The 24,585-nt window shown below is 35.5% G+C and overlaps 1 protein-coding gene across 23 annotated transcripts in view; it reads right to left on the reverse strand.

The window, feature by feature from the left end:
* LOC129721632 (longitudinals lacking protein, isoforms A/B/D/L) overlaps window positions 1-24,585 on the reverse strand; it is a 93,281-nt gene that overhangs the window by 61,946 nt on the left and 6,750 nt on the right. For 22 of the 23 annotated variants that reach the window (XR_008727441.1, XR_008727439.1, XM_055674403.1 and 19 more), the window contains exons 2-6: window positions 16,971-17,174; window positions 16,624-16,902; window positions 16,411-16,561; window positions 15,236-15,880; window positions 15,078-15,167 (exon numbers count right to left, since the gene is read on the reverse strand). Coding sequence is in view for 21 of the 23 variants with exons in the window: in XM_055674403.1 (XP_055530378.1) it covers window positions 15,078-15,167; window positions 15,236-15,880; window positions 16,411-16,561; window positions 16,624-16,902; window positions 16,971-17,144 (1,339 nt within the window). In the remaining 2 variants the exon portion in view is untranslated. Of the gene's footprint in view, window positions 1-15,077; window positions 15,168-15,235; window positions 15,881-16,410; window positions 16,562-16,623; window positions 16,903-16,970; window positions 17,175-18,890; window positions 19,406-24,585 lie in introns of those variants that run through there. The other variant, XM_055674394.1, reaches the window with a different exon arrangement.

Below are 24,585 nucleotides of genomic sequence, written 5' to 3' on the forward strand. Positions count from 1 at the left end.
TGAATCGTAACCTTTCCTCCAGCTAAATGTCCCAAGAGTTCTAGTTTGGATTAACATAAAAAAAGTAAAACAGTAAGATTAAGAGCTGAATGACCTTCTGGTTAAAAGTTCTCTAATAAAAATCAAATTCAAATTCAATAGTACAAAAGTAAATCGAATGCCGTAATATGTAACTATTCACAAAACTACGAAAACATCAAAAATGTAAAGGTTTATGCTCGAGACATGGGTTATTCTGCAAAAAAATTGTAGATGTTGAAAGAACAACGAACATTTTATTGCAAAAAAAAAACAAATCATTGAATTTTGATTCAGAGGCGAATTGCGCATAAAAAGTCAAAATTTTGCATGTGATCGTAAAAAACGTATAAATTTAAAAAAATATTTTTAGGTGATTTTCTGTATTCTGTATGCTGTCCTCGTGGCTCTGTGGTTAGCGATGTCGATTGGCTCCCACACGGTTGTTAACATACATTTTAATGAAAAAAAGAATCACATGTCATCGCTTCGAGATTGGAATTCAGCATAAAAAGTCATAAATTCGCATGTTTCACGTAGTTTTGTGAATAATAACTCAAGTTTTAGTAATCATATACTTTTTATTTTTCCTCAAATGTCTTTCCTGAACGTTAAAGAACATTTTAATGAAAAAAGAGTCACATGTCATCGCTTTAAATTTTGATTTAGAGGCAAATTTAGCATAAAAAGTCATAAATTTGCATGTTTCACGCAGTTTTGTGAATAATATCTCAAGTTTTAGTAATCATATACTTTTCATTTTTCCTCAAATGTCTTTCCTGAACGTTAACAAACATTTTAATGAAAAAAGAATCACATGTCATAGTTTTAAATTTTGATTTAGAGGCAAATTCAGCATATAAAGTCATAATTTTGCAAGTTTTACGTAGTTTTGTAAATAAAATCTCAAGTTTTAGTAAACAGATACTTGTTACTTTTCTTCAAATGTCTTTCCTGAACGTTAACAAACATTTTAATGTAAAAAAATCACATGTCATCGCTTTAAATTTTGATTTAGAGGCAAATTCAGCATAAAAAGTCATAACTTTGCATGTTTCACGTAGTTTTGTGAATAAAATCTCAAATTTTAGTAAACAGATACTTGTTACTTTCCTTCAAATGTCTTTCCTGAACGTTAACAAACATTTTCATGTAAAAAAACCCACATGTCACCGCTTATTTTTTTATTTAAAACGATTTAAAATGATGGTGGTGACTGTACACCACTGAGACGGAGGCAATAACATCAATAAGATCAAGCGTTACGGAATTCCATTTTTATATAGTAGAAGATCAATCACATATCATAGCTTTGAATTTTGATTTGCAGACAAATTGAGCCTAAATATTCATGATTTTGCACGTTTTACGTAGTTTTGTGAATAATATCTACATTTTATTTATCATTTCTTCTCAAATGTCATTCCTGAACATGAACGAACATTTCATTGAAAATAATCACGTGAATTATGATTTAGAGACAAATTAAGCCTAAAAATCTTGGTTTTGCATTTTTCACGTAGTTTTATTAAAATTATTTAAATTTCAAATGATCAGGTACTTATTATTTCCCCTTAATTTCATCTTAAAAAAAATCACAGATCATTCGAATTTTGATTTAGAGGCAAATTCAGTATGAAAAGTCATGATCTCGCATGTTTCACGTAGTTTTGTGATTATTATCTCGAGTTTTAGTAATCAAATTGTTCAAAGCTGTTACTTTTTCTCGAATGTTCAAGAAATCAACGAACTTTTTAATGAAAAAAAATCACATGTCATCTCTTTAAGTTTAGATTTGGAGATGAATTGAGTATAAAAATTCATAATTTTGCATGTCTTACGTAGTTTTGTGAATAATATTTCAAGTTTTAGTGATTAGCTATTAACTATTTTTCCTCCAATGTCGTTCCTGAACATTAACAGACATTTTAATGAAAAAAGGATCTCATGTCATCGCTTTGAATTTTGGTTTAGAGGTGAATTTAGCACAAAAAGTCACAATTTTGCATGTTTTACGTAGTTTTGTGAATAATATGTCATGTTTTAGCAATCAGATACTAATCTTTCTTCTCGAATGTCTTTCCTGAACATTACAAACATTTTAATGAATAAAGAATCACATGTTTTCACATTACTTGGAATTTAGATTTAGACGCAAATTCAGCTTAAAAAGTCATAATATTGCTTTTTTCTTGTAGTTTTGTGAATAATATCTCAAATTTTAGTAATCAGCTATTATTTATTCTTCCTCCAATGTCTTTCCTGAACATTTAAAATCATTTGAATGAAAAATGAATCTCATGTCATCGCTTCGAATGTTGATTTAGAGGCAAATTCAGCTTGAAAAGTCATAATTTTGCATGTTTTACGAAGTTTCGTGAATAATATCTCAAATTGTAGTAATCAGATACTAATTATTTTTCCTCAAATGTCTTTCCTGAACAATACCAAACATTTTAATGAAAAAAGAATCACATGTCATCGCTTTGAATTTTGATCTAGAGGCAAATTCAGCTTGAAAAGTCATAATTTTGCATGTTTTACGTAGTTTTGTGAATAATATCTCAAGTTTTTTGTAATCAGATACTAATTATTTTTCCTCGAATGTCTTTCCTGAACGTAATATACATTTTAATGAAAAAAGAACCACATGTCATCGCTTTGAATTTTGATTTAGAGGCAAATTCAGCTTGAAAAGTCATAATTTTGCGTGTTTTACGTAGTTTTGTGAATGATATCTCTAGTTGTAGTAATCAGATACTAATTATTTTTCTCCAAATGTCTTTCCTGAACATCAGCGAACATTTTCCGGTTTACAAACCTTTATGTCACCGCTTATTTTTCTGATTTAGAACGATTTTAAATGATGTTGATTACTGTACACCACAGAGACGGAGAGAATAATATCAATAAGATCAAGCGTTACGGAATTCCATTTTTATATAGTAGATGTAACAAAAATTGGTACACATATTCTACATAAAGTGATGACTTTCAAAGAAAGGAAGAAGGATTGTGGGTACGTGTCCTACGGCTGTGAGATCTTGAATGGAATATACAATGGTCAATGATAATTATTGAAAAAAAAAAAACTTCTGAGGCTTTATGCCCTATAATTTTTCCTTTCTAATGTCGTTTTCGTTTTTGCGGTGTAGCTATCCCGCGGACTACACTTTGTCCTATCACTGTTTTTTTTTACATTCTCCGGACTACCCTTTTTCTGTCCCGGACAGTCCGCGCAAGAAACAGAGTGCAGTTTTGAAGACACCAACACATTCACACGTATGTGTCAAAATAAAAACAAAAATGTGTCAAAATCGGTTTGCTTTGATTATCGTTCTTCGCAAACATCAGGTTGAATTTTATTTTGTTATTTTGCCATTTTTCAGTAAATTGGCAAATTTTTCGTACAGTTGCACAAATGCGATAAAAGACAATGGCGATAATGACCAAAACAAAAGTGACAGCTACCTCTGGTATTAGGGGAACAACGGGCAACACGGACAGGGCGAGCAAGATGGACCGTTGCTCATTTCTTTATAAACCATTGAAATTAACACAAATCAGTTATGCCAGTCAAATATCAACAAAATCCTGGGAGTTTCGAGATATTATGTAGATTGAAACAATAGTTAGTTATTTGAGAAATAATCAAAATAAGCTCACCCTCAACAGCAAAGCAATGTGATGTAGTTTTGGCCGTGTCGAATTTAAGCTTCTGCTTTGGTAAAACTTCAGAAAAATATAGTTTTCAATGCAATTGGAATAATTCAGCATATTTGAGACACGTGGGTGAGGATAGTTTAGTGAAAATATTTTTTTTTTTTTGAAAATCACATCGATCCAAATGTTTGCCTCTTGGGCAAAACGGTCAGATGTTGTGTTTGCAAAATGGGCAGTCTGAGAAAACGACAATAGCACCATTTATTATTCTTTTTTCAGCATTCTTAGCATGCGATATGAGACCTAAAGTCATTAACTCTCATTTGAAACAAAAATCATCATTAAAACATCGTTAAAAGCTGTAAATATACTGCATGTAAATGATGTGCATGATTCCATCGGCGCAGCCGACGGTAAGCTTCAAACACGTGCTTTTTTTTGCGCAGCGCGTCGTCCCGTATAGAAAAGAAATTTGCTATAGTCTTTCAAAGGTCTGTCTTACCAGCACAGCCGGTCCGTTTCATATTCACGTTGTGAAATAGTGGTTTTTCAAGACTGTTTTTATTTTAGTGAAAACTAATATGAAATCACTCTAAAAAGGAAAAGTTTGCAATATTTTATGAAAAGCACTAGTCAATGTCGAATATTATGAATATCGTTGGTTGAAATGTTGTGTTTCGAGCAGAATAATGAATGACTTCCTTAGGGTGACCGTCTTGCCCGTTGTTCCCCTACGCACATCATTGCAACTGCTCGGAAAGTGTTTTTTTTTCAGCTGTAAAGCGTAGTCCGGGACGGGATAGTCCTTCCGTAAAAACGAATTCGACATAAGAAGCCTGGAGACGCCACTATGTGTATAGAGGCTGTCTAGAAACCACGTTCTCATTGCTGGTTATCCCAGACATCAAGCTGATGCAATCATACATTTTTTCATAATTTGTATGAAACGTAGTTTCTAGTAAACCCCCTTCAGCCCCTTAATAGTCCACGTTCATGTGAATTATTGGTACATACACTACTATTCATTTTTCAGTGATTAAAGTCAACTTTTTGTTTTTGGCACAATCTCCCTCAATATAAGGGGTGAGATTGGGCCAAAGTTCATTTATTTTTAGCAAAATTATACTTTATCATAACTTAACCTTACCCAGACCCGGTGTTAAGGAAACTATTCCAGTGGGTATATGGCCCACCGCTCTCCCAGTAAAAGTGTATGCTATACTCATTTGCGCCAAGATGTGTTGCGGGAATTGGCATTTCCTCGGACAGCCTGCACTATTGGCAGTTAGGTCCTAAAAATGTGCGTTTATTTTGGGAGTGCAGCGCAGCACTACGGGAGTAATCCCGACAGAACCAAGTTCTATTGTACTGGGTACCTGGACACTGGTATCGAGAGCAATGAAAATACTGACTACCTCTCAAGACGAGGATCAGCACAGCAATTTAATGGCCCTGAGCCATTTCTGGGTACCCCCAAATCCGCCATCAAGCGCGAACCTAAAACATGGGAACGCTAGAAATATCTATATTAGGGCTGCAGATAAGCTAAACAGTTTTTTATCTCTCCAAACCCTGATATAACCATGAGACTTTTCGGTCCAAAGCGTAGTGAACACACGGGAGTTATTACCGAACACTGCCCTGCTCTTTGCCACCTGAACAACATCGGTATTGTCTCATACTATAAACGCCAGCTCACCTGCTTTGTCAGTGTAAAACCTTTGCGTTTGCTAGGTATGACAGCCTCGGACGTTGCCTTCTAATTCCATATCAGGTATGGAATTCTTGTCCCAAAAAGGTCGTTTGTCTCTTTGACTATGCGATACCAAATTGAGGCCCAGCATTATTACCAATTAACCTAGCTCCTTCAATGAGTACGGGTACCTCGTAATTTGTGTACAGCAATTGGGGCCAGCCACAAAAGATAGAATGCTCATGTATTTTGTCAAGGAGGCAGAATTCGAACAAGCCATATATGAAACACTTGTAGAGATACTCTATCTCTATAATTTGTCCGAACATTGTATGGACTAGTGACTAGGCTCAAAATAGTGACAAAACCACTAAAAGAAGTGACTTTCTACTAGTCCTGAATATTTCAAACAAAGACATTCATAATGTTCGACATTGACTAATGCTTTTCAAAAATAACGCTAACACTCATAATACGACAAAATACCTTTTGACAAAAATGAAATGAAATTGTAATTGGGGATAATTTTGGCCGGAGGCAGCGAGACTCGAAATACTAAGCGTAAAAAGGAAGGGCCTACACTCACAGGCACGAATTATAATAATCATGTCACTTACTCTCAATAGTATGATAGTAATAACACCCAGGCGATATCACAACAAAAGATCCATGTTTCTGGTCGCAGTGATGAGTCCATACAGAAAAAGTACCGTCCGCTGCGCAGATTTAAAAAAAAACTGCTATTTCAGTATATTAAAAGGCTTTATCAGCGTTTCTAATAACGATTTATGGGTCTACTACGAAAGGCTGAAACCAAAAGGCTGAAACACGAAAGGCTGAAATCCGAAGGGCTGAAATCACGAAAGGCTGAAAGCTACATATAAGGCTGAAAACACGAAAGGCTGAATCACGAAAAGCTGAAAAATCATAAGGCTGAAATTCACAAAGTTCATTTCTAAAAAAAACACTCGCGGCCTACGGCCGACTCGATTGTCCGAGATGAATGCTGTCCTTACTCGCTATCGCTCGTTCGGACTAAACTAGGGGATCACCCCTATGAGTCAGTAGACTTAGGAAAACGAACAAACCTATACAGAGGTGATTTCTGCGGGGGGCTGCCCCCCGCAGTGGCCGGCGCTTTCGACGGCGGGTCGCCGGCGCACACTCGCGGCCTTCGGCCGTCTCTCCCTGAATCATCTAGGAAACGTGTACAAGAGTCAAGTGTGTATAGATTCAAATGTTGCCGAAAATTAATTTTCCATTGCACAAACCAATCAATACTCAAACATTGAACTCTGTCAACTTATAAAGGTTTGTTATCCATGTGTCCGAATTTTTCAACGATTCTGTTTCAAGTTACAAAAGTTTCAGCCTTTCGTTCATTCAGCCTTTTGTGCATTCAGCCTTTCGTTATGAAACATACTTTTCAGCCTTTCGGGTTTCAGCCTTTCGTTACTAACCCCGATTTATACCTACTTAAAATGAGCGACAATTCATTTGTATCTCATTTCACATGCTGAGCATGCATAAAAAAATAAATGGTCCTATTGCCGTTTTCCTCAAGGTGCTCACTTTTACCGTAGCAACTAGTTACCGGTTTTCATTTTCGAATAAGCTAAGTAAAGCAAGAGTTTCAATTGAACTCTGCGGGTATGAATATTTTGTTTAACTAGGTATCAAAATTTCTATATAGTATTAAGCAATCATCAGCTTTTGATAGTCCTATCCGTCTTGCCTGTTGTTCCCCTATAAATTACACACGAGTTAGATAGAGAACGAGATCAGTAAAATAAAAACGATTCGCAAACGCTAACATTTTTTTAAACGCGACGATAGATGCAACGCAAGCAGAACTTAGGGTGGCGAAAAAATTTTCAAAACTAAATTCCCCGATTTTTCTTGAAACTCAACATTTACTTCCCTGATATTTTTCAGAATTGAACACAAAAAGTGCAACGTAAATGAACGCAACTCTGAAACCCCGGGTAAAAAGTATTCGATCGGATATTGAACCAAACAGTAGAAGTCTCGCATTAGCCTTTTATACAGAATAAATCCGTTTTAGCGGTTAAGAGCCGTTTAAAAAGAATCGTATCTCGGTTAAGAAATGTTTCTCTACTTGCTTGATTTTCCAGGTTTTTCCGGCTGTTCTCAACCCTGAAACTATCCCATGGCGCTGTCTACGGAAAACCATCAACTTTTGTGATTGTGAAAATGTATGCGATTTTTACTCGGAATTCAGTTAACAAAGTGAACAATGCACTTTATTTCATGTGCACTTTAATCTTTTAATCATATGCACAGTACGTGATTAGGCGACACGCTATTCCTAAAACCTTTAAAAATTTTATTCCTAAAACCTTTAAACAAATTTATTCCTAAAACCTTTAATAATTTCAAAGAATAGAAAGATTTGTTCTCTTGAGCCCTGTTTAGAGCTTCAAACAAACCCCATACGTAAAAAATACACCAAGATCTTTTTCAGGCGGGGGATACGTTCCAAATTGTATGGGATCGCATAAAATACTTTTTTTGAGTTGAAAATATAACCAAGAAAACCGTCCCTAAATGTGTGGACCATATTTGGATATAATAGCGATCAATCTAAAGGACATTTTTAGTATTTATTCCAAAAATTGAGTGACTTTTTAATGGATTCCGTAAGAGGGGGCGAATAGATACAGTGGGGCGAATAGAAACAAAACTTCCGAACTTGAAAAATGCGATTTTAAGTCTTCGATTACATTTAAAAACCATGCAAAAATATTTTCTTGGATAGTTCAATAGTAAAGGAGTCCTGCAAACCCATTTTTGGGTTAGCAGCACTTCTGTCGGTTTGCTTAAAAAAATGCAAAATGGGGGCTCAAATTCTGAACATTTCCGAGTACCAAAAAACTTTGTCTGTGGAAGCCATTCTGCTTCACTTAGAACTTGTTCGTGTGATATACTGGGTCGGTAGTTAAGCATTTCAAGTTTTTACGGTGAATTAAAGGATTACCGTAAGGTATTCATCACCACGTTACCTATGTTTCATGGAAAACTCGCGGTTCTCAGATTAACGGGGCGAATAGAAACAACGCCGTAGCGGCTATTTTTTGTACCAAAACATGTGGATTTGAGAAATGCTATAATGTTTTATATGTAAAATGATGTCTGGAACATGTTTTGTGCATTTTCAGCCCATCATGGTCAGGATTCCGCCTGTTGCTGTTGAGATTTTACGCAAAAAAACTGTGTCCTTGTCGAGCGGTTACGAAATATAGAATCAACTACTCTGTGATAAATCGGATGTTACCTTTAGACTTCAATCCAGTAGACAACCACGCTAGTTTCCAAAAACGTGATGAAAGTCTGATTTATCTGCTGCATGATGCTCGATATGGATTGACCCGAGAGACATGAATCAAGGTTTCAGTTCCATCAAGACAAAATGTTCTCGGATGTCGTGTCCTAGATGAAATACCGGAAGATGCCAGACCGGTGGAAACGCTTGACCCAACCCCGAGTCTGTTCTTAATAAGGACTCAAATAGAACATATTCATTCATAAGACAACAAACACGAAGTAATAAACCGAATATTTCCACTATTTTGATATTTTATATCGTTTTCTTGCTTCTTATATCAATAAATATGATGCAATTGTTTTTTTTTTTTTTTTTTTTCTTCAAATTAAAACTAGAATTTTCTATCAGAACAAGGAAAACGTATTTTATTGGCGAGTGTTTCCATTCGCCCCATTGCGGGGTGAATAGAAACATGCAACATTTTTTTCAATAAAATAATGAATTACTTATTTTATGAAAAAAAAAGGACGTTACACCCTTAATAAAGGGAGGCAAGACCCATGTTCTAAAACTTTTATATTCATTCTATACTTTGTAGTATTTTTTGTACACTGCAAGATATATCGCAGACTGTTTCTATTCGCCCCGTTTTACGGTATCTAATTTCTTTTGGCCTAAAACAGAAAACGTAATTGCAATGAGGCCAACATTAACCGTTTTAGATAACAGTGAAAAGCAATCCGCGTAGAAAGACCTTACTGTACTCTTTTTTTCTCGTGTTTACTTCAAAAATTTCATCTCATGATGATCCAACCTAATAATCATTAATGTTCGAAGCAGAATAAAGATAACAGTCAATCAAAAGTTTGATTTATCGTTGTCGTTGTCGCAGCTTATTTCATTTTCATTAAGGGAATCTCCTCATCAGTGAAATAATCCTTTACATTTACATTGCGCACGTAAATCTTTTTTTTTGTTTCGATATAAACAAAAAGAAAATAACGGACTTGTATACAATCTCACACGGCGGTTTGTCCCTGATAACTCAAACTGCGTGACGGCATTACTTTTCACCTGTAAAGCCCTATTTAGAGTTCCAAGCGAAGTGGAAATCTTATACAAAATTGTTCATTTTTTCACTTCGCTTGGAACTGTAAGCAAATTTGATCCAGCGAAATCAAAGGTTGTGGATCTTATCTTTTTCACTGATGTTTACTTTTTTCACGCATGCAAACGGTAGTGAAAAAAGGAGCAGCAAGCGAAAACTTGCGTGCGTTTATATTCTGTCAGTTGCAGCCAATTTTCATTTCGCTCGGAGTGTAAACTCGTGAATTTCGCTTCACTTAAACTGTAAACTGCAGGCTGGTGAAATACCCGCGTGTTCCACAAACTGGTTTTCACGACAGATTTCGCAAGCGAAAATTCACGCTTTTTCACTTGTCAAATTTTTCACTTCGCTTTGAACTGTAAACTATGCTTAACACACAATAAAAATATTTTCAATATTTTCACAATAAAAATTCTCTGAACTCAATACAGTCATACCTCAACATAAGAAAACTTTTTTTTCATTACGTTATACTGAAGCAGGGAATTTTTTTTTCAGTGGTGCAAAATACTTGATGGTTACTAAAAGGTGCGCAAAAACTAATTACCCTTCACCTAGCAGTATACATAAACCTATCATATTCCTTTCTAAGACAATTATCGTAGACAAACATAACCAGTCACAAAACACTGAAAAAAAATGTCAATTTTACCACATTTTACGGTACTTATTGGTTTCGAAACTTACTAAAACATTTATTCGGAACAATATACACTCCCAAATTAAAATGTTTTAATTTTAAAATATTTAAAAAAGTTATGCTATATCGAGGTAAAAGTTACGTTATATCGAGGTTGCCTTGTATCGAGGAACGACTACTTGTATTCCACCACAAGTAGCGAGATAAGAGGATTGAAATTATCTTTAAAACGAATGTAATTTTAAACAAACAGCTTAACTAATTTGTTTTTTGTACACCAATCAAACACGAGCCATCGTTAGAAAGTCAGCTATTCCTGTGTAGGTAAGTACAGGTCGGACTCGATTATCCGGAACATAAAAAAAATTCATTCCGGATAATCGAGTTTTCCGGATAATCGAATCACAGAAAAAATATCAAAATTTGCGATTAACGAACACAAAATAAATATTAACTTTTTTTATTTTACTTGTATGATCAGTGGCGTAACCAACAATTTTTTCTGACGCGAAAAGGGGTGATTTATTGAGAAGCATATAAAATAAACTGGACATTGATTATTTTCATTTATTTCGAGAACATGTCTCAAATATGCCGGAAGTGACATGAATGGTAACAAATATGCCAGAAGGGATAGCAAAGGTAAAATTTCGAATAAAAAATAGAAATCGAACACTAAAAAAATAAAATTCCGGATAATCGAGTCGGAAATTCCGGATAATCGAGTCCGAACTGTACCACGAAAATTTCTCTCTTGTCCAAGCTGACCTTCAAATAAATGCAAAAGATTATTTCTCTGTGTAACTCTTTTCTTCTCGAATATAAATTAATGCAATCCACCTTCGACTGATGAGGAGACTTTCTTAACTTCACACTGTTAATCATCATGAAACTTTCTAAAAATGAGGCAAATTTCAGGAGGAAATTTCAAAAAGTTATCACTCTTTTATTAACTTGAATGATGAATACTGGATGTTCTAAGCAAAAGTTTTTAAAACAATAATGACGATAAGAAAGTATGTAGTTTATATAAAATTATTGAAAAATAACAAGAAATAAATAAACGATTTTTGACTTGCTAAGTAATTTTGTGATTATAAATTCCAAGACAATAAAAGAAAAAAAAAGATAAAAGTATGAGCAGGACAACGAAAAAGAACACATGATTTGAATGGCTCTTACTAATAGCGAATTTCTTTATTCCACTGTGTGCGGGCAAAACTGCCAAGGAATAATAAAACGTCATCGCCATTTAAGACGCAAGTAAGAAAGAGATGTCAGATAATTGATAATACGATAGATAATTACGAACTTAGCACGTGCGGTGGTGGGTTGAAGCTGTCAAATTTTACAGTGCGCTTCGGGCAGCACGGCAGGTCAAAACTGGGTCAAAATCGAGCGAATAAAAAAGGGTTTTGACAGCAGTTAGTGCGCTTCCAGGTCAAAACGAGGTGAGCTGGTGGAATAAAGAAATTCGCTATAAATTTTGTCTTCGCATACGAAATTGAAAAAAACAACGAATTTGGATGTTTTTTTTCCGTAAACACTTATCTTGAAGTGATGAATATTATGTTGATGGTGCTTCAATCGGAATCATCACCAACGATGGTTGCTTTTTTGCTCCTTTTTTACCACCTAACACTAAAGATTTCTTTAAAAAAAAACCCTAACAAAATATTTGGTTTATACTTACATGATTTTTTTCTATACGTTGACCAAGTAAACACGCATTTCAATAAAATTGCCCGTTTTTATAATAAATTAATGATGGTATTTAATAACACTTCACTAAATGATTGCTATTACAAGTCACTGCTGAAAACTTAATATTTTCGTTACGATTGGAAAAATATAGATATTGGACAAATATCTTACAACTAGAAATAAATTTATTCTCCCGCAACGATACATTTGCGAGAGAAGCATACTTACTTTTATGAACCTTAAAAATATATACAGGTACACAACATACACCAGTACTAGTAACCACAAAAATTGCACTGCCTTCTGACTGCAAAGCATGATGCGGAAGATGACTTACACACATCAAACCAGTCCAAAGTACAATGCATTAATTGATCACTGTTGGTTTGCCACGTAAGCTTTGCCGCGTGCATGCTGTTTACCTGTATTAAATTACCTCACTGCAAATTATTTAAAATTTGCAGCTACAAAACGGCTGCATTCCTGGAATTCTCATGCATATTAATACTGGATCTTGATGGTATCTGGTGTACACTTCAGTGAAGTATTAGGATACAGCAACTCATTCATTACAGGACGACATGACAAAATTTGACATGAGCGCTTTAACTTGACAAAAACGGATTCGAACACCAAAGAAACGCGATTGACAGCCTATTAAATCTTAATGTTTTTTAAATAAGTCAATAAAAATTGTCAACATAATTGAATGCAAATTTTTAAAAATTATCTTTGATACGCTCATTATAAGTTGCCATCGTTTCTTTGTGAAATGAGCATCTTTAAATGATGATCATTATTACACTACATTATTTGGTACAGTCATTTCTGTGTCAAGTTTTCGAGTATTTTGCAACTTTTTTCGTTTGTGTTTTTTTACGCGATTGTCTTCGAAATGCACGATAATTGCAAAACACATTGCAATCCATAGTAATATGTGTAGTGTGTTTGTGTTTCGATGTTATGAAATCAATACTTTCGATAAATGATATTCGGAAGATTAACAGTAATTGCAAAACATGTAATCCACAATCGTATGTGTAGTGTGTTTATGTTTCGATGTTCTAAAAACAATACTTTTGATAAATGATATTAGGAAGGCATGCGAAATTAAATGCTAAGGGATTAGCAGTAATGGCAAGTAATCAAATCAATCAACTAAATAGCTACACCACACACCCAACTAACGAAGTAGAACCAAACTAAAAAAAATATTTGTAGACCAAACCTATACCAAATAAAAAAAAATCTAAAAAAATAACCAAAAATAGGATAAACAACTGTGTATATATGTTACAGTTTTGCTTTTCAAGTTTTTTAGGACACAGGGAATACACTGTTGAGAGCAAAGTGTAAGAGGGCTTTAATAGATCATCAGTAAGAGCCGAAAAAAGCACATACGATTAAAAATAGTTTATCATTGTTATGCTCAAGTTAAAGAAATCAATATGATACCATTGTAAAAACGATCTTTAATCGTGAGTGCTGGATTTTTTGCTAACAATGAAGGGATGGCAAAGAAAAATGGAACAGAATATGTAAACAAAAATTAATGCTACACAACCACCAATGAGTACTCAAATGATACATAGTTGATTACTAGTAGAACACAGCAACAATACTAACGAGAAAAAATAACCAACTTTATCTCTTTTTGATAATAAACGATGACACATTGTTGTAACGAATAATTTATACAATTCAATCAATTTTGCTTGCGTTATTTAATGCTCATTTGCAGCCCAAGCAACTTACGATTACATTCAGTACTAGTGTTTAAAATGTACACTCCTGTAGAATTGGCGAAGTCGTTAATACTAATGCAGGCTTGGCGAAGGTAGATTGTAAAAAAAGTAAAGTAATAATACAAATAGCATCAAACGGAGATCAATTTGTGCAAGGTTATTACTGCATGAAGGTTGAATATAACATGTAAACTGTGTACGTAATGGCGAATGCAAATAGCGAAAGAAAACAGTAAATGTATGTCATTTTACGACTTCTTTAAAAGCTTTAAATACTTCAGCATGCTCAGCTTTTTTCTAAGGTTCGTACCAGTGCCTGCAATACAGCAAATTACATATATAATGAATGTACATCGACTTCATTCAGATAGATTCCACAATTGGTTACAGTGGACAACACAACGAACTGTGCTTGAGAGAGTTGAAGATTTGTCCTCTGGACACATTTGGGGGCATACATGGACATAAAAATAACCAATAAGCATTATAAATAATTGTAAATGTCAAGCTCCACCTACGCGCCTGCAGATTCGTTCGTTTCATATACACTGTTTACTGCAATTTGTGTATGCAAAATTTTTTGCTTGTTCATCTTGGAATGGCGCTCCCTTGCTTGCTCTTGCTGTGCGCGTTGAGAGAATGTAAATAAATTTTATGACTTTAATCTTTTTCGTCAGCAATGTTAACGCAACACAGCCTGTTCGAGCCACAAAGGCAAAACATATAAGATGTACCTAAGTGTATTTTGTTTGCTATTCTGGGTTACATGTTGGTTGTTTTTTCTCGCATTTTCTCTATAATTGTTTTAATTCATTCTTTTTTTTGCAAAATCATTATTAAAAGAGAAAACATTATCGACGTACGATCCATAAAACTATCGAGAAAAAGAGTTTACACCTTTATCAATGGACACCAAATGATCGGTGCACCGTTTCGACCATGTGATCATTAACAATTCCAAGCGCAAGCAACAAATTTCAATGTTAATAAAGATTTCGTTTTACGGCACGTATATGGTAATAGACATTCCTATAATATGCCCACTTAGTGTAATGAAATAAGGATGATTTAAGTAATAGACGTGCCGCGCTCAAAACCACTTCGCAACTGCGTTTGGTAAATTTTCTCATCCGCCTCGAAGAAACTATGGTGCCACACTCTCTCTTTACATCCCGAATGTTTTGTGCATCGTAGCTGTCAGTATAAGAAAATTAGCTTACCTTGTGCGTCTCGATGTTGTCCACCGACAGCGTCCTGGGCAGCCATGAACGCTTCGTTCTGTTCCCGTTCCATTTGCCACTGTGCATAACCTGACAATGAAGTAAATGTTCAATATAGATTGAACTACTTGCGATCTGGAATTCTTCGATGGTACTACCTTGACTAGATCCTTCGCCACCATGACTGGGTCCTGCTTGATCCAAATCGTCCAGCAATTCTTCCTCATCTAGTGTTAAATCCTCCACATTTTCATCTTGGCCGTCGTCATATTCGTTTTTTGGTTCAATCATTAACTCGGACTGGTTAATTGATTTACTGTCAGTTCCCTCTGCTATTATCGCGGTACTCTGTGACTGGTGGCGTTTGGCTTGTGGAGCTTCATCCATATCGTCCGAGTCAGGCTCGCCCTGTCCGTCGCCCTGTTCTGTACCGCTCCGTTCGTCTTCATCTGTGTGATGTACCTGTTGCTGTTGCGATTGCTGTTGCTGCTGTTGTGACTGTTGCTGACTTTGCTGGTGTTGATGTTTCACCAATTGTAACTTTAACGCTTCAGCAACCTGCTGCTGTTGAACGGAGTCAGTCTTTTTAAGGGCAACTGCTGCAGCCGCCGCTACAGAAGCGGGCGTGGCTAACACATTCGCACTGTTCGAGGGTGCCGTACTTGAAGATGAAAGGGAGGTAGCAGTGTTGTTGCTTGTGGGGACACCAGCCACAGTCGACGATGACGTTAAGGCCAGCGCTTGCGATTGCAAGGAGGTGTGCATTGAATGTGATGAGGAATTTGAATGCTGGTCATGATTATCTACAAACAAAAAAAGAAATTATTTCTCATCAAATTAAAAGAAAGCATTGAATCAAGCATTTATCACTACAAAACTTTGGTATGTCAATTTTCTGAGATATTGAACTGCAACTAATTGCTACTACTTGATCATTGAATGCCTGTGAATGGTACACATTACAGTGGGTTAAGTGAAATTGAGTTCTTAATGTAATGTGTTAGAGAATGAGAAATCAATAAATTATTATTAGTTTTTATCAATTTATTGAATTCCCATCTTTGAACAGACTAACTAAAAAAATGAACAACAAAATCTATGATTTAATTTTACTTAGCTCTAAAGTCTTAGAAAAAATGAAGGTTAAATATTATTGTCGATATGCGTATCTCACAAAAACAATTTCAAAGCCTTGGCATTTTCGCACTGGTATATCCTACCAATTAATTAAACAAGTTTGTCTCAATAGAGACATAGTCAGTTAAAATTTATGACATACCGAACGTATTTCTTTTTGAAGTGCAAATCGAATTAATGAAACTACTGTACTAACCTATTAGGTTATTATTATCAACACTTCTTCGCCGAATTTTTTTACGCTTGCGCGATGTTGGACTAGCAGAGCCTTCCCTCGATCCAGACACGTCCGAATCTAACAATTCCGGTTTCAAAGGCCTTTTATTTTCGATAGTTAAACCTGAAGCCTGAAAAAGAGAACAACCAAAAAAATGAATAACAACAAACAATCAAAATACAAAATTACTACCTTGTTCGCAGGTACTGGTGGCGGTAGCGTTTTAGTTGCTGAGGTTTCGCCATGCGGTGGCTTCGACTGTTGTGACGGCGCAGCAGAGGACGATCCCCGATTGTCGGACAATCCTTTGATTTGCAGGGATTCTGCGGCCTTCAGAAGTGCAGCCAGCTGATCTTGAGATATATTGACTTCACCACGATACATGTAATCCATCATGGCCCGGAGCTCTTGAAATTTCACATCTTTGAGTATGAAGATGGGGTGCTTATCGTATTGTTGCGATAATAGTGCCTGTTTAAATTAACATTAACAATTAAATGTCAAACCCGACGAGAATGTTTTTCAATGGAAATACTTACCGCGAAATAAGGACTACACGCGGAGAGAACAACTTTATGGGCTTTCAGGAATTTTCCTTCAGCCGCCAATGTGCAATCAACCAATGTTCCATTCTCCAGCAGGGTATCGAACACGGAGATGAGTGTGCTCTGGTGATTGTTCCATCGAAGACAGAACTGCTGATCATCATCCATTGTGTTTGTTCCTGTTTATATTTGTTGGTTCTGAAAAATATATATTTCCATAAATATAGGATCAACGGATAACGCTGATTGATATATAAATTGCGTATCGGCAATGTGGCAAGAGAAGGTAAAAAAAGGGAGGCCGTTTTGAAAACATCAACCTTGGCGCCATAATCGGATTTTAATTTTTTGAATGTTTTATTTTGTTATTACAATCTTCAAATATTACATACTCAGGATAAGCAACAAAAATCGATATCGTGTACTGATAGTTTTAAATGTAAAAAAATCTTGAAAAATCATTCCTTCTTAAAGACAGTAACATTTTTTTAGTACTCATATAAACGCGTTAACCATGCATACCATGTGAAACTGTAACCAAAATATAAAAAAAAACGGAAAAACGTGATTATTATTAATGATAATTTGTAGAAAAGAGATATTTGTGTTAATGCAAACACTCACGATACTTTTGACGAAAAAGTACCAAAAATCAAGAACGTATATTACTATAAGCAATTGTTATTGAGAAGCGTCACCGGATCAATTAGAGGAAACAGTGTGTCAAACGCTTAGAACAACATGTTCCTAAAAGTAACAAAAATATCCATGCATTTTTCTTTAACCCTGGAAAGATACGCTGCACCAATTTGACTCCTCGCTTTCAGCAATGTTGCGTTTTCTTCTAATAGAGCGTCAGTTTATTGGGCTTTTTCTTAATCAATAATGAAACATTAAATCCTACCTTTTTGTTATTAATCGATTTGTTTACACCGTAATGACCATTCATCGATAATTTATAAAGAAAGTAGCATTTTCAATCATTTCAAACGGGAATCAATTTGACGCATGATTATCTTTTTATGCACATAAAAATATCTTTTCAGGTTTAATAGTGTATTTCCATTTTTGCTTTGTTTTATTATTGACAAAACTTTATTACTAAAAAATTTCGCAAATAGTAAAAATATTTTAGAAAACAAGAATATAACGTCAACTTTTGAAGTTGGCCTGACACTCAAATTTTGTAGTTCTTAGCGGTGGCGAGAAAGGTACACGATCTGCACACATTGTAAGGAATGGTTCTGAACTTAGTTTCCGCTAAATACTTCCACAATACAAACATAATTTCATTCACACACTATGCAAGGTACATAGAACATGTATAAGTGCAAAAAACGCGTATTAGTGTGCAAGAACACCAGCAAGTATCTCGCAAACCAATCCAACAGTGAATGAAGGCTATGGAAAATATGAGAGCAAGACCGACAGTAAAAATCACCTCCTACATGCGATTTTGCAAGTTCAATCACAAGGGAATAAAATATACCGAATGAACTTGTACCGAAGCAATAGTGACGCATTTTTTACCCATAATTTGATAAATATAATTTGATGCACAACGATGCGTAAAATAAAAATCATTGAATTTTCAATGCAATTTAACCGACTGGCCTTGAAATAAGGGAAAACTCAATTTATGGAAGTTATGACCCTTCGAACTACTCCCTTCTACGATACATACACAGCAACAATGAACAACGCATTTGAAATTACAATACGAGGTGAAGCGAAAGAAAATTACGTTCAAAATCATCCACCTTTACATGTGACCCACATAAAGGTATTTGCACTGTATTTTAAATTGTTTCAACAAAGTATGAAAACCGATTTTGGAAAACAAAGCTGGGGGAAAAACTAACATAAAAGTTTTACATAATTGAATGAATGATAGTACAAAAAAATTAAACTTACTTCGAAAATCAATTTTGCTGCTTAACTTATTTTCCTGATTCACAACACAGAAGCGCTATTTTTCATCAACCACGAACGGAAAAGTTGAAGAAAATGGCGACCCACTTAATCGCAGCACATCATCCTATGTAAGTTCGTGCTGCTTTTCAGTTAAGCAAGCATGCAAGGCACACTACACAGCAGGAAAGTATCACATACATGAACGTTTCCACTCTGTTCCAATCTTCTTTCTGTTGATTTTACTCCCTTAGCACTAACTGTGTTGTAAAGCACTAAATTTTATGGCACCCAGAATGAATACTTGTCGCCACTGAAAGCCCTCTACGATCAACCCAACCACTCTTTCAACGCACGATAGCGAATGTACAAAGACGTAATCTCTCTTAGTAGTCACTGAAAATATACTCTTCTTTTTGCAATGTTATTTTTGCTCTTTTCCTTTTTTTTTGCTGTAGCTAGGTACTTCAGCGACATGAGCACACCAAAGCGCCAACCAAAAACAACGACGACGCGGCGATGACTACTGCTATTACCAGCAACACAGCTAAAAGCAGCTGCAGCAGAGTGGTTAATCGGCTCTAAAAGCATACAAACACTGGGCCAGCTAGGAGTAACTACTACCATCAAAAGAATCCCGTCATCGGGAAGCACGTAAATTAAATCCACATAAAACGCAGGGTTGCCAGCCACCATAACCACCCAGGAACATAAAAGTTTCATTCATTGCACTGCTTGAACAAAAAAAAAAAATGTTAAGCATCATTCTTAATGTTTGGGTATTCGTTGTGTAACGTTAAATTCGAGACTACGGAGGTGCTATTTGTTTGGTTTTAACATGAGAATAAGAAAAAAATATTTTTCCAGTACCTAGTAGAGCTGTTGATTGAAGCACGGCAAGACGAATCGCTTCGCGCCGCTACTCACGATCACTGTGAGAAAAGACACATACGCAGTATAACATCAGCCTGATTCTAATTTACGCAATAATTTTTGAGCCAACATATTTTTTAAGCAGGAATAAATGAAACATTCATTTTTAAATTTAGTACGCTAATCTTATCTCGCATAGATTTTACCGGGAAAACTGGTAACATAAACTTTCAAAAAATCATATCAAGCCGGCAGCACTGAGAACAATACGCCTACTGTCACCAACATATATGATGCGCCCGTTGCTCTTGCAGGGTGTGTAGAGTGGTAGCAACTTTAAAGGCAAAATTCAAATGACTGTATGCTTTTACCTCCAATACATTTGCAAAACGACCTCATAAAAACACAATCCCTGTCGAGCTTCCAGTACTTTTTGTTGATTTTGTATCGAAGGCTCTCTACATCGTTTCTATTCTCCGCTCTGCTGCGTTCGTGCTTCAAGAGTTTGAGGCAGCTGCTTACTCTTCATTCAACAGCACCAACCAATTCGGAGCATGAAAAATATAAGCTCATAAAATATTTCCTCCACCGCAGGCAAGTCGAGTAGTGTATATACATTATAGAAATGAAACCATCGCACATCTGTAATAAAAACAAGGCATGATACGATAGTGTGCGGAACACGTTCGTAGTACATCGATGGGGACAACTGGAGAAGTTCGGGATTTCAGGTAGATATGGACAAAAGAAGAATCAGCGGTTGGTCTTGGTCTCATGCTTCAATAAGGGGCATTTTAGGAAGTATTATAGAGTATAAGATATACCTTGAAACAGGGCTTAAGACAGGGTAGATTATTATTGTGAATCATTTACCAACAGCAACGCAAATTAAACTTTCAGATTTTATTCGAAAGCAGTTGGTAATGTTGCTTAACTAGTATATTTTTACATGACAAGATTACTTATGGGTTTGTTTTTCAAAGATAATATAGGGTTTAAAATGGAAGTACTAAGAATCATTAGAAAGATGTAATCATTTGGCGCAATCGTTTCATATACGGTGAATAGATACAATCATTGACGTGAAACTATTCGAGATCCATTTAAAGTACACAACCATAAATTCTGACTGTTTCCAAAACGTCAATATACGTAATTTATAAATTTATAGTTAGAAATTATATTTAGCAGAAAATACAGGCACAACTTTTACCAAAATTTGTTTTTTTTTGCACAGAACTTCGACCAATTGCATAGATTATTGCGTTTAAGGTGAAACGGGACGTGGTCGCGATCAACTCGAATTTTGCAATCTAATTTTCTCTTGATTTATGAAGACTACGTATGAAACTTTTATTAATTGTTTTCACAACTGTTGCATGCCTGAAGTAGCAATATGAGTGCTGTTTATATTTAGTGGAAGCCGATTTTTTTACGCTCAAACTACAAAAGTAGAGAAAACTCTAACCTCAAAATTGTATAGGAAAAGACCACAATCCCGTTTCACCTTAAACGTGTTGGGCGACAAGGGGCCATCCACATACCACGTGGACAGATTTTCAACGATTATTACCTACCCCCCGAAAAAACTAAAACCCATAAAAGCTTATATTTGATTTTTAGGCAACAAAACAGACGACCAAATAAGCCTTTTTGATTATTCATCTCACTGAATGTACCGAGCAATACCTCGTGCTAAAATCATCAGTCTTTTTGACAACAGTAAAGTAGTTGAAAACAGAGAAGAGAAGGATGCGACGCTGAGAAAACAAACTTGATCATCACGCCTTCATAGTTCGTACCATAACTGAAAAAATGAGATCCAAATGAAGAAAAAAAAACACCGCACGAAGAAAAATGGTGAAATTCCAACTGGTCGTCGTAGGATTCGAGGAAGCTTATTTCTTCTTATTTTTTCCTTGCTTCGCTGTGCTGTGGTAGCTTTAACTGTAGTAAGAGGTGCCTGCACGTACATTGCACTTTCATCGCTACCAAATGTGCTCGATTTGTAGTATTAGCATCGACTGATTGAGTTCAATTTTACGAAGAAAGAACCTACTTACGGAAAGTAAAATGAATGCTGCCCAAAATATAATAGTACAGAACTGCTGCTATTTAAATAATATAAATTATAAATAAATAAATTTAAAAAAAATACAAATGTTTCGATGTTTTGAACTTGGAAATTACAAATTTAGGAAATGTTCGTCTAAAATTTCCGTACGTTTGCTACTGTATGTTGTATACTGTGGAAAAAAATAAGTTCAAATATAATCCGACCAATCAAATGTGAACAAAAATTAGACAGGCTTTGTGATGTACAACCTAAAGCACAACGGTCACCCTTCAAAATGTCCAATGAACGCACAACATACAAACTACGTACCGCCCGTTGCACATGCATGTATTAGTGTGAGGTATTATTCCCTATTCAATTTCACCCCAAAACAAAACAAAATCGCTGCCCTTACATCCCTTCATATCGGCCCGATCCATCAGCACAACGTAACCCCTCTTTTATTCTAGAATAGGGTTCTCCAACGGTCTACCGAAACTGCAAACATGTCTGTTTTTTTAGAAGCACCATGCCACGGGGGAAACTGTACATAACCATTAAACCCAAGCTCGAAGGATCGAACATGCGCAACATTAGTTCAATTGAGGCACCAGGAATCCTTGCTTCCAGAACGCACCCCATGCTAACTCCCGGAAGAACTAAACATGCTACGCTAGAAAATGCAGTAATATTGCGATGTTCGGAAAACGTTCCGTATCCACGTTTTGAGGCAACTGTACTAATCACCCCACAGAACAAGACGAGGCATACGATGTGGCGTCCTTTTATTCAGTGGTGATTATTTGTCGGATTCTTCTTCCAGCTTTCTGGAGCCAGATGTTCCGGTTAATATAATGCTAAAGAGGATATGCCGAAAAAGCGTGAAGTTTCGGGAAAAAAGATACGTAGTTTTTTTGTGTACGCATAAGCCCCTTCTTAAAAGAATTTACAATGAGGTCGCTTTCTACGCGGTTGGTTGTACCGCATTTAAATGATTAGATTAGATATATTTATACTAAACTTATTTGATACCGCGTACAAACCATCTTCCGAATCGAGTAAAAATATTCCGCGTTATTGTAAAAATATCCCGTTCAAAAAACGCATAAAAACAACCCGCGTAAAAAGCGACCCCAGTGTAATTATATAGGGTATCGGCTCTATTGCCGTCAGGTTTGTCCTAATATCGTCCGGGGGGTTAATAAAGTCATAGAGAACTAATCTTTTGCAAGATTCTCATGAGAATCATCATGCAAGAAATTACCGCTCTTAGGATGCATCCCCTGACGATATCAGGACAAACTTGACGGAACTGGAGTCGAAACCTCAAGAAATAAGTGCATAAACAAAAATGCAGGAATGATTTTTTTACAAATAATAAAAAAGAAAACAATATTCTCTCTGATTACCAGGGGCGACTCGTCCATAGGTGCAACCTGTGCAATGCACATGGGGACGTCAGGCAAAAAATGAATCCAAAATCCAAATTCATGCTCTTATTTTCTTATTTTTTAGTTTTATTTTTAAATAGTAACAAAGGGAATTGCTTGCTTTTATTCACGGATAAAATTGTAATTACTTCCCCAAACTCTATTTTCAGAATTTCTAGTTAAACAGGTAGGTTCAACAGCCACGAGTCGCCCCTGCTGATTACATTGAATCGGCGTGCACAGTCAAACCGAATCAAGCGCCGAAAAACATTATTTCGAGTAATCGGCGTTCAAAGTTCTGCAAGTTGCCGCAGATTTTTGGTTATAATATTATAAGCTGTTAAAATGGCTTCGTTTTTTTATGAAAGATAGATTATTATTTTCATATCCACTGATATTAAACACCGACCCCTTAATGATCAAATTGACGAATCCTTCAAAAGCACCGAATAAACTAATAAAAAAACAAAATAACAATCAAATTTTTAAAAGATTTATTCTTGCCAAAAGATATGCAAACTTAGATGTAAACAATTTTTTTTAACGTGAAAGGAGTAATTTTATTGTTTTATGGAACTTCTTAGTACTATTTATTCATATATTTTTATGTATAATTGCAAATATGACGCTGAAATGCTATTCGGTAATATTTAAAGTTAGTCGAAAAGTTTTTGAATAAGATTGAAAGTACAATTTACAGTAGCTGTTACAGGAGTGCAATTCCACAAAAAAAAAAACGGGTAGCCAATTCAATCGATCTTTTTTGATTTAGCTGAAACTTTGCATAGACGTTTCTATAGGCGAAAGATGCCATTTTGTGGTACTGATTCAATTTTTCGAAACACGACTCATTTTAGAGAAGCTATATGAAAATTCCATTTTTGAGCCATAACGGTTTGTTTGATAGGTGTAACGTCTTCGGTAAAGTTGTAGATAATAATTTTTCTGCCCGACTCGCCCATGTATTTCAAATGAAATGAGTGAGTTACTCGTCGAAGCTACTGTTATACGACCCAGTTATATTTTCTTTTTTGTATTGTTATTAACAGGGTAGCGAAAGATTTTTTTTAAATTGAACTTCATGTAATTTTCAGTTTTCCCTGATATTCCCGATTGAAGATTAAATTTCCTAACATTCCTTAACTTTCCAGTTTTTCGCCACCCTGTGTTAACGTTTCTTTCTGCTGTTAAGTGAATTTTGTCACTTTGAAAGCTTGGAAATATTAATCACAATCAATCACAATACACTGAAGTCGCTTTTTACGCGGGGGATACGTTCCGCGTAAAAAAAACGCGTAAATTCCGGAATTCGCGTAAAAAAACCGCGTATATTCTGGAC

This window comes from Wyeomyia smithii, chromosome 2, assembly GCF_029784165.1.
Source record: "Wyeomyia smithii strain HCP4-BCI-WySm-NY-G18 chromosome 2, ASM2978416v1, whole genome shotgun sequence".
Classification (NCBI taxonomy): domain Eukaryota; kingdom Metazoa; phylum Arthropoda; class Insecta; order Diptera; family Culicidae; genus Wyeomyia; species Wyeomyia smithii.